Source organism: Pezoporus occidentalis, unplaced genomic scaffold, assembly GCF_034315485.1.
Source record: "Pezoporus occidentalis ecotype Australia unplaced genomic scaffold, CSIRO_AGI_Poc_V1 ctg157, whole genome shotgun sequence".
In the NCBI taxonomy this organism is placed as follows: Eukaryota; Metazoa; Chordata; class Aves; order Psittaciformes; family Psittacidae; genus Pezoporus; species Pezoporus occidentalis.
This window is the reverse complement of record NW_026913393.1, coordinates 1451194-1468012: the sequence shown is the minus strand read 5'-3', so window position 1 is coordinate 1468012 and position 16819 is coordinate 1451194. Positions and strand designations below refer to the sequence as shown.

General features: G+C 42.9%; 1 protein-coding gene across 2 annotated transcripts in view; it reads right to left on the bottom strand.

The window, feature by feature from the left end:
• LOXHD1 (lipoxygenase homology PLAT domains 1) overlaps positions 1-16819 on the bottom strand; it is a 170595-nt gene that overhangs the window by 14783 nt on the left and 138993 nt on the right. For both annotated transcript variants that reach the window (XM_062611784.1, XM_062611783.1), the window contains 2 exons: positions 11280-11457; positions 5579-5764 (listed from right to left, as the gene is read on the bottom strand). In XM_062611784.1, the coding sequence (XP_062467768.1) occupies positions 5579-5764; positions 11280-11457 (364 nt within the window). The remainder of the gene's footprint in view (positions 1-5578; positions 5765-11279; positions 11458-16819) is intronic.

The following is a 16819-nucleotide window of genomic DNA, read 5'->3' as shown; positions in this document are numbered from 1 at the left end:
AATGCAAAACCTCTCACAACCTTTGGCAAAGCAAAAGCCTAACACTTGGGACAGTTTTAGAAAATAGGTCCCCTGTCCCTCTTCCTCTGTTGTCTGTGTAACATACACAGTCCAGGATTTGACTCAAAACCACTCATGAATTAGTTTTAGACATCACCCCACCCACCTATCTTACAGATAAACTACCCCTGTGCAAAAACACTTAACAGGTCAGAGTGAAGACATAGCAGTTTCTCAGATTATATTCTTGTGATTGAAGTATATTTTTGTGTTTTATTGAGACATACTTGATGCAGAAGCATTTAAGAAGGATGCAATTTTTCCCAGAAGATGCTAAAGAGGCTTGTAGAAAAGAGAAGCTTTTATAGAATTGTTGATTCTACAGCTGTACTTGGTCTTTGGGGCTCTTCCACTCTGTAGTGAAGGGCACTGCAGTTACAGAAAATTGGGAAAAAATGAGGTCAATAGTGCAGGTCAACACTGCAGTCTTCACCTTCTCTCCAAGTCTGTTGTTTTATTTGCTTACAACTTTCTCTTTTGTTCCTTACTTTATGTCAAATCTGGACAGTGATATACTGTCAGTGTCTCCTGCTTCTGCTGTAGTGCCTGTAGCACATCTCTGCGATAGGAATGTTGAATGTAAGGAAAAAAACTACCACTTCTGAGGGAGGAAGGTGCATGGTATATAAGGGCTTTGTGAGTCAGTGCTGGGGTGTGCCCTTACAAAAGACTAAAAAGGCAGATCTTTAGGTTTTTTTTTAATAATTTATGACCTACAGATGCCCAAAAGACTTTAAATCCTGTCTGTGAATTACACAAATATATCTCTGGAAAGACCATGTGCTACAAGTTCAATGGCTGGACAATTTAAGATCTGATCCAAGATACTGCTCTTTAAACAGGTAGTTCCTCCAAAGAAAGAAAAGGAGTATGCTTTTAATGTTTGTGACTTGGGTCCAGATCAAGAAATTGGAATTAGATACTTTCTCCATTTGAAGAGCCACCCAAAAGGAGTCACTGGGCAGTTACGCTATTTAAAACTCAATTGGAAAATGTCACAGCAGTTGGCATAATTGAGAGAAGGGCCTTGTTGAGGCAAAGATGTTGGCCTGATAACCTTGGTGTTTACTTGTCTTTGCTTCTATACACAAAGAAGTCTGGTTTAACCATACTTAGACTCTCTCTGGCTCCCTTTGGCTGATGGTAACTGAGATAATCAAGAATCTGAAATTAATGACTTTAGAAAGACTGCTTATCATCTGGGTTCAAATCTACAGAGGCAGATGAGAGAGCTAAATCCAGATTTCCCATATGTCCTTGGAGATATATCTCTGCAAGGAGAAAAATTAAAAAAAATAAAAAAGTTTTCTAGGTAAATAATTCCATTACTGAGATACAGAGAAACTTTAAGCCACTATTCCAGAATGCTGATTTAGTCCTTAAACCAGACAAAAAATTGAGGCCTATATTTAGAAAGCCAGCATTTCTACAGACCTACAGATACTGATCTTGCATAAATGTAGAAGTAAATTAACTGAGATATGAAAAAATACATAATGCCTATCTGAGATCAGGAGATGGGGAGTCTGGAAACGATTTAATTTGCTCAGGGAGCCTAAATATATTAGGTTGAACATCAGTATCTAAAAGCAAATAGGGGCAAGCTAAAAAGACATGGAGCAAAACTTGAAACTAATTTTCATTTACAGCAATTCATTGTTACCAGACTTTCACTGGTGAGCTCTAAACAGCTAAAAAGCCAGGAACAAGTTCCTGAAAGTTGCAGTTGTGAAGTCTCTGAACTACCTGCTTTTAAATGAGTGCTGAATTCCTCCCTGATTAATTTTACTGAAGACAGAGGAAATTACTGAAGTCAGAGGGGAGTTCATCCCTCCTTTAGGTCTCATAGAAAGATGCCATTCAGCAGTTTTTGTGGGGAAAATGGCATTTAAAAGCATTAAAGTGGGACCATAAAACTGACATGCTTTTCTAGATGAGGCAAACACAGTGTTTGCTATTTAAAAATGTTCCGACAGCCTTTGGCATTGTAATTACTGCAGTCAAATTTCAGTGAGAAGAGAAACAAAAGTAGGATGTGAAATGGGAGCAAAGCCACTGCAGCAGAACTTTGTGATGAGGATGGAATGTGGAGCTGGACATCATGTCAAAGTAGCCACATTTGACAAACCATTTAAATGTCTTTTGTTCTGAAATGAGAGCAGTTTGGGTGACTTTTTCTGGGACCAGGTGATGTCTGAATGGAAAAAGAAGCCTCGTGATCCTAGTAGTAGTTCTCTGAACTAGTCCTGAACTAGTGCTAAATGCATCTAATGTGAATGAAAACAGGATGATGCTTTCATTGAGGCCGATTACTATTAGGAAAAGAACTTCAATCATGTTCCAAGCATTAAGCATGTAGGCATTCTTCCACTACTTCAAGGGGACCTACAAGAAATAGAGAGGCTTGGGACAAGGGCCTGTAGGGCCAGGACAAGGGGAATGGCTTTAACCTGCCAGAGAGGAGACTGAGATGAGCTCTTAGGCAGAAGCTCTTCCCTGTGAGGGTGCTGAGGCTCAGGCACAGGGTGCCCAAAGAAGCTGTGGCTGCCCCATCCCTGGCAGTGTTCAAGGGCAGGTTGGACACAGGGGCTTGGAGCAACCTGCTCTAGTGGAAGGGGTCCTTGCCCATGGCAGGGTTTGGAACTGGATGAGCTTTAAGCTCCCTTCCAACACAAACCAGTCTGTGAGTCTATGATTGTAGCAGCAGGATAGGCCAGTGTGAGGCTGAGTCTTCCACAGATCACTGACAGAAAACTGTTCAGTTTAAAAAAAAAAAAACTAAGGAAAGAATGATCAACATCTGATGCCTCTGAGTAACGGTAAATACAAGCACATTTTTATTTAATACCTCAAGTCCCTCAAGTATCTGACAGAAAGCATACACAACCCTTGACCTCTGACCCGACTACTCCTTTCCAAAAAATACAGCCAGGAATTTCTAACCAGTGGCACAGCCAATTTAAATAAAATATGTAAAGAGAGCAGGCATGCATGCAAAAGCGAGCTATATAGCCTGGAATCCCAGCAGTAATAAATACTCTACCCACTCAACAAACTGTCATGCTGCATTGTGTGAAGTTTTAGATAGGATATGTCTTTTGCATGACTAATGCAAGAACAATGAAGGCAACATATGTTAGGATTTAAAACACAGTTCTCCTTCTTTCTGGGGGGGGGGCAAACAAGTATATTTTCGTTGAGCAAAACCTGATCATGTTGTTTGTCCAAGGCTTAACCCTGCAGTCAACTAGGTCTGTTAAAAGCCCTATTAACTTTTGTTTATAAATGGAACCCAACAATAGGGCAGTGATATGGAAAGAGTATGAAGTTGCAATGTGTATTTATATTCATATTTCAGGTTCTGGACACGTGGTTTACTATTTTAGCAGACTTCTGGTGGCTATCTGGGTAGATGCTCTTAGCTCATAGCAAATTCAAACTAATTGAGCTTATTTACTGCTTAGCTTAAGGCTGAACTGTGCTTCTTCCCTTTGCCTCTAACCAAGAGCATGCTGGTAGCCATTATCATAGCACAGCTGCAATGTGGTAACCTCCCAACCTGCCTCAACTTCATCATCAGTGGCACAGAGAAGTTGAACCGTGATCACTTGTGCAAGAAGAAAAAGGGAGCAAACCAGTCCAGATTAACAGGATTTGCTTGTCACTCAGCAGAGAGCAGACCAATGGAACTCATTGCCACAGGTTGCCACAGGTGCCAAATGTCTCCTGGAGAGTCTGGACAAACACTTGAATGAGAAAATACACTGCAAGTTTCTTAATGGACAAAAAGGATAACCAGTTCATGACATGCCTGGAGCTATGCATAGTAAGTTGCAGAGGACTGGGGAAGGATTATACACTCTTGCAGCTCCTCCTCTTTCTTGGGCACACAGTGATGCTGCTATTGGAAACAGCTGCTGGGCTCAACAGATCCTCATCTGACCGAGTTCTCATCTCCCTGCACCCCAGCCTGTTCATGTGCCTGAACCCTAAATATCAGCTCTGATGTGGTGGGTGCATTTCATCTTTTTTGCATGACCCACCACTGGGGAGCCACAATGCGACTTGAGGGAAGTGTTCTTTTTGCACACATTTAGATAGTGATGCATTTGGAAATGAATGTACAAGTCCATATTTATTTCTTCATACTCTCAGGGCATCCAAATGACCCTTGCAACTACAGAGATGCCTGTTTGCTGAGCTAAAACTCTAGTACCTTTATAGTCCTTTCTTTATCTGCATCTAAACTGAAGATTCAAAGAAGTGATTTGATAACTAAAATCAGGTAAATGCAGCGCTCTGACTGCATTCAGTGCTGGCTGTATAACATGATATTACGGGCTAAGGAACTAAATTGTCCTGCATTGTGAGAGTGATAAATGGGATCAAAGTTTGCAGATGCTGCAAATAAACAATCATGTTAGGTGGATGGTTTTTTTTCCCATATTTCATAATAGACAGAGGCTACAATAGGATTTCCATTCTTTTTACTTTTTACTGTTTTAAATAAAAACAAGGGGGCAAACTTCCAGTGGGGAAGTCTGACCCAGAGGTGGAATCTTCCATTAATGTTGCATGAGATACAGCCTTCCGCCATCTGCCATGACTTGCAGAGGTCAAGAAGATGATGGCCAGAATCTATTCATGCTGACATATAACCCCTGCCCAGCCATAAGCCAGCTGTCTCAGTACAACCAGACAACAACTGGCTAGTCCTGCTGCCATTCCTCCCAGGACTTTGATAAATACTACTGCCAAAATTGCCTTGTTAACACTGAACCAAGTGGGTCTATGAGAGCTATAAAACTTCACTTCTGGGCTGCAGCAAGGGCCTGCCACTAGCAAGCAAGTCACTGTTAATCTCGTTTAGATGGAGATGGAATGAGATGTCATCACAGCAAGTGAATGATGCATTTGTTGCAAGATGCTGCTTGGTGCCTGAATAACACCACCAACAGCTATGACAATAGTATCAAGCACTGCTGTTTGTGAAACCCATCAGGGTTTCCAGCAGCAAGGAAATGTCAGAATCTCTCTCGGCAGGGCAATGCAAGCTCACCGGCTGATATAGTGATTTTGATAAACAGATCTTTATTTCTAGCTTCCAAAACTCACTATGTTATACCAGGCTACAATGCCCCATGTGTTGGTGTCATGCTAATAGTACTAAATTGCTAAAGAAGTGCCATACCAGCCTGTGAAAAAAGGTATTGCACTAAAAGAGCCAGCAAATGGCTTTTCTTTGGACAAGCTGTCATCTGTACTGCTGCAGTGGCTCAGACTGAAGATGTGGATCCATTAGAGCAGACACATCAGACCACATCAGCATGAAGGGAGAAGATCTCCTCTATAACAGGGTGTGTCTAGGCAGGCAAGCTAAGACACAGGATCCAGGTAAGATCTTTGAGATTACCTAGCCTGCATCAGAGTGCCCTCAGCCTGCCCCATGTCCACAGAGGAGGTACTTTGATTTAAAACAATGTCCTGACCTCTCCTGCCCCCAAGTCACTGCCCTGACCTTTGTTGTCATGCCAGATCCGCACTTTGCAGAGATCTCCCAGGCTCAGCATGTCCGAGAAGCTGAATTCGTCCATCTGGTTCCTTTCAAACTTGTTAGACTTGTTGGACTCCTTCAGAGGCAGGGTCCCACTGTCCCCGTTCTCCCCAAACAGGATCAAGGACACGTTGGCATCGGTACCGGCTCCTGGAAGAAGAGAGCAAGGCACATGGTCAGCAGCTAGCCTGCCATATAGACCTGACACCCAGCCCCCAGATGATGGAAATGGAGGCAGCAAAAGCAGTGCTGATCAGGTTTGTCTGGGCACAGTCAATGAATTTCACTGAATTTGTGCAGGATCCTGCAAGGAATACACCCCATGGTAACTAACAAGACAGCCCTTCCAGCCCACCCTTCAAATACAGCTGGAAATGCTTTCGCCTTGAATTCAGGGTATGGTGACCATGATGGTTAGCAGTAGTAACAGGAAGGAGGAGTATCTGCTCCTGATAGAGCACTATGTATCTCATTGCCCTGCAGGGGATGTCAGTGTTGTCATTCCTATTTTTCCAAGATGGCTTGGGAAGCAAAGTGACCAAACCAGCGATCTATATCTTAATGTTTCTATCTCCAAAGTGTTAGTACATGTTGTACTTCCAACTGGGTCACAATCCCTTTTCCACACTGTGGTCTCACAGCCTCCTTCAAGCTGTTCTGTGGCACCCAGGATGCTTCACCTTGGGTCTAGTGTCATATTGCTCTCCCTGTGTTGCACACCACAGGGCTTTGAAAACAAAGTGCAGGTCATCAGCTAAACCACTATAGCATTTTGTGGACCAGTTTTCTATCTCCATAGGTCTTCCTTCTATATTCTGGTTTCTCAAAATACTGCTCATGCTGCATTTAATGGAAAAAAAATCTGTTTCTCATTCACTAGTTTCCTCCACCAACTTCTACTTTTTCTTATGTATGTATTAGAAAAAGACCAATTTCTAAGATGATCTTTATTACCTGAAATTGACTGTCGTATGCCCATTACTGTTCATATTTTGCCACAAAGAACAGCTATGCTGTCAATTTCCATAGAATCATAGAATGGTTTAGGTCAGAAAGGACCTTACAGATCATTTAGTTTCACCTCCCTGACATGCATTTTCTGACTTTTGGGAAGTTTAGGGCCAATCCATCACCTGCAGTAACTTTACAAATATTTTAGCTTAAAGTGCTACAACACTTTACCTGGCACTATTGATAATTCGACCAAAATTATTGGGGTTGGTTTTTTTTTTATGTCATATTTTGATGCCATAATTAAAAAAAAGCAGATTAATAGAAAGAAATTTTATTCCACGTGGGAAGACATTCATTGCTGTCTCAGAACCAGAGCCCTTAAATTTTGGGAAAATAAACATAAGACCATGAAGCTCAAATATCTCTTATAAAGTCAGCTTCTGCTGCTGCTGGTTAGGCACCCCAGCTTTGAAAACTAACCATCTGCCTAGCCATTCCTTATTCAAGAGTATTGTAAATCCACTTTTGCCCACACGGGCCGTGTTTCCCACAGCTCCGTTCACAACACAATGCAGAGACAAAGGACAAAGTTGAGGGCACTTAAAACTTCTTGAGAAAGCTACTACTTCTTCAGAATAATTATTTGAATGCAGAAACTGGGAAGAAGTCACAACTCTTCTTATAGCAGGACTGAAAGAAAAAATACTAAAAAGAAAATAAAATAGGGAAGAAAAAGAGTCATACAGAGAAAAGGCAAAGCAACATGTGGTGCCCATGTGAAAAAACTGTTTATGTTAAATTGGTGCTAATTTTCAGCAGTTCCCTGGGAGGGACTTAAGAAGGAAGAGAAAGCATCAGGGATTCAGGCAGTCCATTTGCTAGTACCTTTTATGACCCTAAAGCTTGCTGAGGTGAGGAACAAAGCAAGCCGAAGTCCATTTCCTTACAAGGAGCAGCCTCACAATTAATGCAAGGTCTCAAAAAGCACAGAACCAACTGTTTCTTAGCAAGACCATCCCTGCAGGAAGAAGCTTATGAAGGCCTCATGCTGTGACTTTTACTTCACAAGCAATTAGCAGGAGACAGGAATGAAAAGAACAGATATTTCTGAATCAACATACATTTCACCTATCTGGATGTCTGATTTTTTTCTGCTGCTGTTGAAAATTCCAAGAACCTGTCAGGCTCATTTAGGAACTGCAACAAACTTGGTGAATGAAGAGATGAAGGTACTATGGTTGCACAAGCCTTAAACAACAATGAGTGCAATAGCTCATGGGTCAATACTGGGGTCTGCAGCACTGAACTTTGTCATCGACACCCTAAGCAATGACAGAGCGCATCCTCAGCAGATTTCCAGTCTGGGGGAGTGACTGACATGCTGAATGGCAGAATTCCAACTTAGATGGACCTTGAGAAACTTGAGGACTGGGCAAGCAGAAATCTCCAGAAGTTTGTCAAGGTGAAATATAAAGTTCTGCATCTGGGGTGGAATAAATGCTGCACGTGTATGTGCTGGGGAGTTGAAGATGACCCAAAGGTTATATCAGGAATACTCATACGGAGGTTGAATCTGAGCTAACAGCAAGTTCTCAGTGGTTAGTGCAAACTATATATTGGGCTGCATCAGGAAGAGCTGAAGGGAATGAAACCTCCTTTGCTCAGTACTGAGAAGCCCATACTTAGGCCATGCCACCAATTTAAATTTCTGTGTCATGTCAAGACACTGGGGAGAGCTCAGCAGATGGCTGTCAAGATGGACAGGAGCTGGGGCACATGACCATGAGGGTAAGCCAAGAGAGATGAGATGAGGAAGGTGAAAAGGGCCCTTTGACCACATGGAAGGATAGTGATAATGGTGACAGGGTCATGTACTGTGGAGATGTCAAACCATACCCCAGGAAGCCACAGCCACAAGTTGCTGGGGAAGCTGAGATTGTGCACCAGGAATAAAATGTTTATCATGAGAATGGTTCAGGTTTGGATCAGGTGCCTGGGGAGGCGGTGGCATCACCATCCCTAGAGATGCCCATAATTCTGGGCAGAGCTGACTTGACCTAGTCCTGGCAATGGTCCTTTGAGCAGGAAAATGGACGAAATAACAACCTCCAGAGGTCCCTTTCCACAAAAGATCTATGATTTTATTATTCTTACTGAGGGGGTTCACAATTTTTAAACAAACTCTGGGCTTGAGTCAGCCTTCTGAGACCAAAGAACATCCTTCTTTTGACTTAGCTGAGGCTTGGATAAGGCACTAAGAACTGACACCAACTGTCCAAATTTATGTAATTTGAAGGCTGTAGCCAAGCTGTCAACATACTAATTAACCTTCTAACAGCAAAGATAAAACCCTTCTGTTTCATTAGTGCTTGGAAAATTAGAAAGTGCTATCTATTCTTTCTCCATGTAGTTGCATTACAGTGCACATGCCTGCATATAGAATACAGAAAGTTTGTGTAAATCAAAATTAACCCGCAAGGACATTTTTGTGCCATGGAAAGAGATGGCAGGAGGTCTGGCTCTATTGCAGCCGTATCTGTGGGTCATACCTTGAAGAAAATAAGATTATGCTTTACATCTCTTGTAAGATCAAAAATAGATCAAGATCTTGGTTTTAACCACAGTTGTGTCTGCTGTAACAACCTCTTCTCCCCATACCTATGTGTACTCAGAGCTGCTATCTGAGCTACTTCTGGGGGCCTCTGGATTTGACCTTTGGAAGAGAGGAGGTTTGACCACTGCAGGAGAGGAGCTTTCCCTTGGTAAAACAGTTATGTTACATGATCACCCAAGCTCAAAGGCTTCTGGAAAGCCAAACTGTGACACCAAGATTTCTTTGAGGAAAAAGTAAAATGAGACTGTTGTTGAATATGTGTGCATGATGGGGAGGAAATGGCTGATGTTTTCTAGTTTGCTGCAGGACATTTTTTGTGGGATTCATTTTCCCAGACTTTAGCCATCTAACCTAACTTAATTGTGCTGGCTCTGTCTGAATCTGATGAAGAGACACTGACAGAGACCCTCCAAAGGGTGATCCAGACCACTCATAAAGATTTCGCTCCTGGATGAATTCACCACACAGCCTAGACTAGAAGATACTAAGAACAAAAGTAGGATTTTTTGGAGGGTGACAAATATTTGAGGTTAGTTTTGTTCTTGTTTTTTTCCACTTTATTTTTGTCTCAGTGCCTCTGGTGCACTGAAAAGTTGAAAGCTATTGCAGAGACACACTTTAAACCTAGAAATAAACACATCTGATTCTATTCATTGTGGAGCATTGCTGTCCTGAGACAACGTCAGTGTGTCAGGAGACATGTTCAGACTAACAGTCAAGGATAAAATGCTTTTCTTCTTGAACTGGTCTAACCAGGAGCATGGACTAAATCATGATCAAAGAGGAGAGATGGTTCATGACTTGTGTCCTCTTTCAATAAGCTGTATAAGGTTCAGCATTACGTCAGTGTTCTGCGTGATCTAATCATAAACAGACTCTCTCAAAACTGCTTTTTCCTACTGGTTGTTACTGCTTGTAATGAAATAAAGTGTTTCATCATTAATACCCATCAACCCTCATTCAATGGTAAGGACAGATCTGTCTGCTGTTCCTGTTATCTTCTATTCTCTCATTTCTACTTCCATCGCCTTTGTGAGTTAGGGCTGGATTTCACAAAAAGGTCACAGAAAGATCTAACATTACATTAGATGGATTGCCAGATATATAAACAAATCTTCCTCTCTCTCCTTTGTGTTTTTTTATGTATTTCACTACAGGTTTTCCAGACAAGCAGCAGGCAGAGCAGATAAAAAATGGTGAGGTGGCATGAAGAGACTCTGCCAGGGGATTTTTACATTCTCAGATCAAACCTCACAAGCTGCATAAATTACTGGTAAATCCAGAAAAAAGAAGAAAAACCAACCCTATATATAGATATAAAAATAAAAAGAAAGAGGTGGAGATCAAGAGGTGATTATGTGCACTGGTGTGGCAGAATCCATTTTGAGGGCAGCCTTTCAAATAAGGTGTCCACAAGATAGTGTCTAGTTTGCCCCATTTTGGCACAAGGGAGCTTGCACGTGGCTGCAGCTTTCATTCAGCCACCCTGACAGAAGTTCTCATGAAAAGAGGCAGTCATCCCAAGAGATGACATAGAAATCCCATTTCTTGGCTCTTGGAGCTCTGAAGCTTTCTTTACGCTCTGTTCCACCTCTTCTATCTGGTGTGCATGTAGGGATGGTATTTCTCAGCCTGACATAAATGGTCTCGAAACACTTTCGAAAGCAGGGTGAATTATTGCTCTCTTCTTTGGGCAATGCAGACAGTATTGACGGAAAAGCTGGGGCCCACCAGTTTTGACCACAGCCTTTTCTTTCCATCCTATATGGATGACCTGACCAAAGAAAAAGGGGGCTCCTGACTATTGCAACATGGTCTGGCAATAGCTGCTTTAAGACATCTTCAGAGAAAGCGCTGAGAAGCCAAATCTAGGCCTTGAGTCTAAATATTTTATGCCCAGAGCTTAAATGAGGCTGAATCCCACAGAGTAACACTGTCATGATGAACAGCCAGCCAAAATGGCAGTGTTCCAGCATACTACGCTAAATTATGCTTCTTTTAAACATAATTCCAATTTGCAAGCAGGGGATTTTTTTTCCATTGCTAAAAATTAAACTTCTTACTAGAGAAGTCATAAAATATGCTCCATAAACATACCTCCAATGTCACTGGTTTTAACCTGAAGAGTGTATGTTGTGTCCTCCATCATCTGCTCGTCATTTATGACAGCAGGCATCTCACACACAAGACTTCCCTTGGCATTTTTCAGCTTTGACAGCCATTCACCATAGGTAAAGGTGGCTACTTCTTGGTTAGTCAGGTTCTTCAAGATGATCTGCAAAGAGGCAAAATGAGGTAAAAAACCTACAGCTAAACTGTAGCTACCATTTGAATAACGACAAGATCAAATTTATAAAGTATACAGTGTGGTTGGTCATAGGTAGAGTTTGGTTATAGCTTCAGAACCTGTACTGAGCTTTTCTAGGAAGAAAAGAGCTCTTTCCTATGGACAATATTTACTGTCGTGAGTTGTCCTGAGAAATGCTTTTCATAATATTGGACCTTTTCATGCATGAGGTAAAGCATATGAAGAAATTTTCTTCTCTGGCATATCAGTATGGAATTTACTCCAAACAAGTAACAGAGAGTTATTAAAAAACACGTTTTCTTTCTTTAGGCACACAGTATCTTGCTTTCACCTGCCTTCTCTGTGCAAACACAGGACAATTGTTGTAGAGATATGCAAACCAACCCCAGACAAATTAAAACAATGCACAGGATAAAATTAGGGCATCAAAAGTTAATGCTTCGCACACTCCTCTCCGTGGGGAAAGGTGACAGAACAAACGGAATGCAACAGATATTAGTCACACTGTCTAATGTGTCATGGGAAGGAGCTCAGATGCTGTGGTGATAAGAACAGAATAGGAATATACTTAGAACAAGTCAGTGAGGTACTCCAACAAATGCTAAATAAACATCTCACCTTTATGGGTTCTGTTCAGTAGAGCATCAGCCCACTGGGAGAAAGACATTACACTTACCTTACTGGTAGTAAATTCTTGTTAAACTGAGGGAGTTGGAGGTAAGGGAGGAGACAGGGCTGAAAATTATGATCTGTGTTTCCATCTAACAGAAACAGAGACCACACCTGGGTGCAGCAGTGCAGCAGCAAACAGTATCTTGCAAGGTGTATCTCTGCAAAAGCCATGGAAAAATGAGCCCAAACATGTCAGAGAAGTGTGACATGATATTAGGGAGAAATGAATCATGGAATCGTGCCATAGAATCACAGAACTGTTTGGGTTGGAAGGTAGCTTAAAGCTCATCCAGTTCCAACCCCTGACATGGGCAAGGACACCTTCCACTAGGGCAGGTTGCTCCAAGCCCCTGTGTCCAACCTGGCCTTGAACACTGCCAGGGATGGGGCAGCCACAGCTTCTCTGGGCACCCTGTGCCAGCGCCTCAGCACCCTCACAGGGAAGAGCTTCTGCCTAAGAGCTCATCTCAGTCTCCCCTCGGGCAGGTTAAAGCCATTCCCCTTGTTCTGTCCCTAGAGGTCCTTGTCCAAACTCTGCCTTTGGATGATGTCAAAGGGATACCTGGAGGTATCTTGTCCCGTCTCTTGCTCCAAGCATGGCTAACTGCAAGGCTGTGTCCAGATGGGTTTTGAAAATTTTCAAGGGTTGAGATTCCCTCTGGGTCCCTATCTCAGGGCTGCACCACTTTCATTGGGAAGACTTTCTTCCTTATATCCAGTCAGGATTTTCCTTGTTGCAACTTGCGTCCATTGCTTCATGCCTTTTCACTGTTCACCTCTGAGAAGAGACTGCATTGTTGCTCTCTGTAACCTCCCTTTAAGTAGCAGAAGATTGCCATTAGATTCCTCCTCAGTCTTTCTTCTCTAGGCTCAAAAACTCCATTTACCTCAGCCTTTCCTAGTATGCCATATGCTTCAGCCCCTTGACTATCTTAGTGACCTCCTGCTGCACTCTTGTATATCAGCCAAAAAAACTCATAAAACTTATCTTGAGATAAAAAGTGCTCAAATTCTGTCCTCAAACTGCATGTGTCCCAGTCCACGGCCTTCCGCTGACCCCAACTAAGCTTTGCAGGAACCTTTAGCAGTTCAAAAGAAGAACATTGCTCCAGATCATAAAAAAAGATATTTTAAAGAAGGCAGGAGCTGCACAGAAGCTGAAGCTGTAGCTGTGCTCTTTGTGCATTGTACAGTTCATGGGTAGAGCACTCATCTGGGGTTTTCTCTCTGCCTGGTGCTAAATGGAGATCTGCTATCCCAGAGGTACAGTATATTTTGGGCTGTTCAAGCTGTTCCACTTTTCTAAAAAGCTGCTTATTCACAGCCAGAGATACTATGCCTCTGTGGTCAAAAACTGCTCTATGCGTCAAGAGATGCTGAACGGAACCTTTGCTTTCAGCCAAGCAGAAATCAGGTCTCCACCACCCCAGCCGGTGGCTTGTCTGCTGGGGCACAGACCAGAAGGAAGCCTCCTGTATCAAGGATCATTGAATAGTTAGGGTTGGAAAGGGCCTTAAGATCATATAGTTCCATCCCCCTGCCATGGACAGGGACACCTTCCACTAGACCAGGTTGCTCTAGGACCCATCCAACCTGGCCTTGAACACTGCCAGGGATGGGGCAGCCACAGCTTCTCTGGACATCCTGTGCCATCATCTCACCACCCTCAGAGGGAAGAACTTCTTCCTTATATCTAACTGAAACTTCCCATGTTTAAGTTTGAGCCCATTGCCCCTTGGATATGTGAATGATGTCTACATCCTCTAAGTAGTCCAACCTAGGAACTTTTCTTCGGCTAAAATTTGCAAATTTCAATAAAGAATAAGGTCAGTTTGACCAAAAATGCTTTTTTCTACCTCTGGTGCATAAACTCTGTGTTGGGGAAGGTTCGGCCAGCTCTATCTCTGCCCTGCTGGGGATTGACAGTGGCACCATTAGCAGCAGAATGTCCTGAGCAAAGCTTACAGGGAAATGTCAGGGAAGCAGCAGGGGGTAGAAGCAGATTAGAGTTGACAGCTGGAGTGCACAAATAACCAGCCCATGCCCAGTGCTCCAGATGCTGTCTGGGAAAAACTGTCTGGCTACTAAAACTGCTGGAGAAAAATGCCTTCTCTATCCATTCCCAGCCCCTCAGTAGGATGAGTGATTTCATCTGTATGCAGCTTCGTGTAAGCAGTTAGCGCAGGCAGAGTGAGCAGCCTCTGCAATCTCATTCTGGGATGCTGCTCCAGGGCGGAGCAGACAGGAGAAAGAGATTCGTTTTTACGAGCATCATTTGCTCAAGGGAGATCACAGCAAGGGATGTGAAGGTAGCAGGAAGCCCGTGCAGCCTGATTGCTCAGTCACAGTGTGGGTATGTTGCCTACCTTACCTAGAATGAACTGCTTAAACACTGTGCATCCAGACCAAGCCCTCCCTAAGGTCTGTGCTTGGAGATGGGTATCACCCATGAAGCAACACATTATATCCCACTCAAGGTGGGGGCAGATAAACAGCCATTCAAGGCATCTCTCCCACTCACAAATCTTTCTGCTGAATACAGAGGCCTAAATAAAGTGGTGCAAGAGGTGAAATAACTCTGGTAGAGTTCTGGAAACTGGTAGGAGAAGGGGACTTTTTAAAAAGTCCAGAGGAGGCCACAGAGATGCTGCGAGGGCTGGAGCAGCTCTACTCTGGAGCCAGGCTGAGAGGGCTGGGCCGGGGCAGCCTGGACAAGAGAAGACTCCTGAAGGGGAGACCTGAGAGCAGCTCCAGTGCCTAAAGGGGCTGCAGGAAAGCTGGAGAGGGGCTTGGGACAAGGGATGTAGGGACAGGCCAAGGGGAATGGCTTTAACCTGCCCGAGGGGAGACTGAGATGAGCTCTTAGGCAGAAGCTCTTCCCTGTGAGGGTGCTGAGGCGCTGGCACAGGGTGCCCAGAGAAGCTGTGGCTGCCCCATCCCTGGCAGTGTTCAAGGCCAGGTTGGACACAGGGGCTTGGAGCAAGCTGCTCTAGTGGAAGGGGTCCCTGCCCGTGGCAGGGGTTGGAGATGGATGAGCTTTAAGCTCCCTTGCAATTCAAACCAGTCTGTGACTCTATGGTTCTATGATTAAAGATAAATGTAACATTTTCAATTACTAAACTTGCACAAAATTAATGTCATCCTACAAGGAGATGTTTGTGAGTCTTGCACACATAGAGGATGATGGAGGATTTTCATTTAGATCGTGACGGTCAAGTAAGTCATCTCAAGGAGAGGAACTGAAACTTTTTATTTTCTGTCTGTTCCCCTCAGGAAAATTAGCTACTGTTTGGAAATGAAACATCTACTTTTCATTGCACCTAAACTATTTTTTAGGATACCTGGAACTTGCTGTGGACATCCTGCATGCTTTTATGCTCTAATTATGCATTTTAACTGTGCTGTGGAACACCTATAAACAATGAAAAGAAAGCAGGAAATGTGTGTATGAATAAAATGTTGTTAATTCGCTTTTGTAGCTGATCAAATGTCATAGCTGACAGGAACTTTAAAACAGCAACTTGAAATTAATTGTGTGCTGTACGCTGTACCTGAAAGGTTTGATGTATCTGATCTGATTTGATCTGATTTACCTCTACCCAGCTTTCTGCCACCTCAGGGGCACACAAGTCCATTAACCCAAAAATACATAGGTCCTGGAATTTGTCTTTAAAGACTCACCCACAGGTTTTTATGGTTCTCTTGCATGTCATTAGTCTTTGCTTAAAAAGATCTTCTGACTGTAAAACAAAAAGACTTTGCTCTGTTGCAAATAACAGTAAGCTTCAGCTATATAATGAATTGTCTCAAATTCTCTTGATCTCCTTTATTATAAAGGAAAAAGAACTGAATAAAGACCAAGTCCAACATTCAGGATTATTTGTGATGTTTGAATGCAATGCAATTAGTGTTTCATTAAGGCAGCTTCTTATCTGCCTGGCTTTGACAGCACAAAGTAACATTAAAATTCCAAGAGAAGCAACCCTGCAGAACTGAACAGTCTCACAATTCCTGTTATTTCACTCAGACAGCTTTCATCCCTTCTTACTGCTGGCTTTTCACTGTGTATCTAAGACACTGGGCAGCAGGTGGAATCATCATGTGAACTGAAGGACCAGCTATCCCAGGAAAAGGTTTCCATAGCATTCATTTAGATAAGTTTCATTATTAGAAGTCACTATATTTTTTTACTAAGAGGGTGGTGAGACGCTAGCACAGGTTACCCAGAGAATCTGTGGCTACCCCATCCCTGGCAGTGTTCAAGGCCAGGTTGGACGGGACTTGGAGCAACCTGCTCTAGTGGAAGGTGTCCCTGCGCATGGCAGGGGTTGGAACTGGATGAGCTTTAAGGTCCCTTCCAACCCAAACCAGTCTGTGGTTCTATAACTCTGATTCTATTCTCTGATTTTTCAGAACAAAGACCAGTGTCACTGTAGCTTGGTGCAGGAGAACATGTGATTCATCATTAGGTCAGAGGAAAATATTCAAACTCTGTCTCTCCCATCAGTGGTGAGATCAGAATGTGTTGCTTGGCTTTGGAGAGTTTTCGTCATGTCTGTGCATAGCAATAATCAATAAAATTCTTTCTGGCCCAACACATCACTAATCAAATTTTGTTCCCTCTAGAGATTAGGTATCAGCATTTAAAATTTATTGC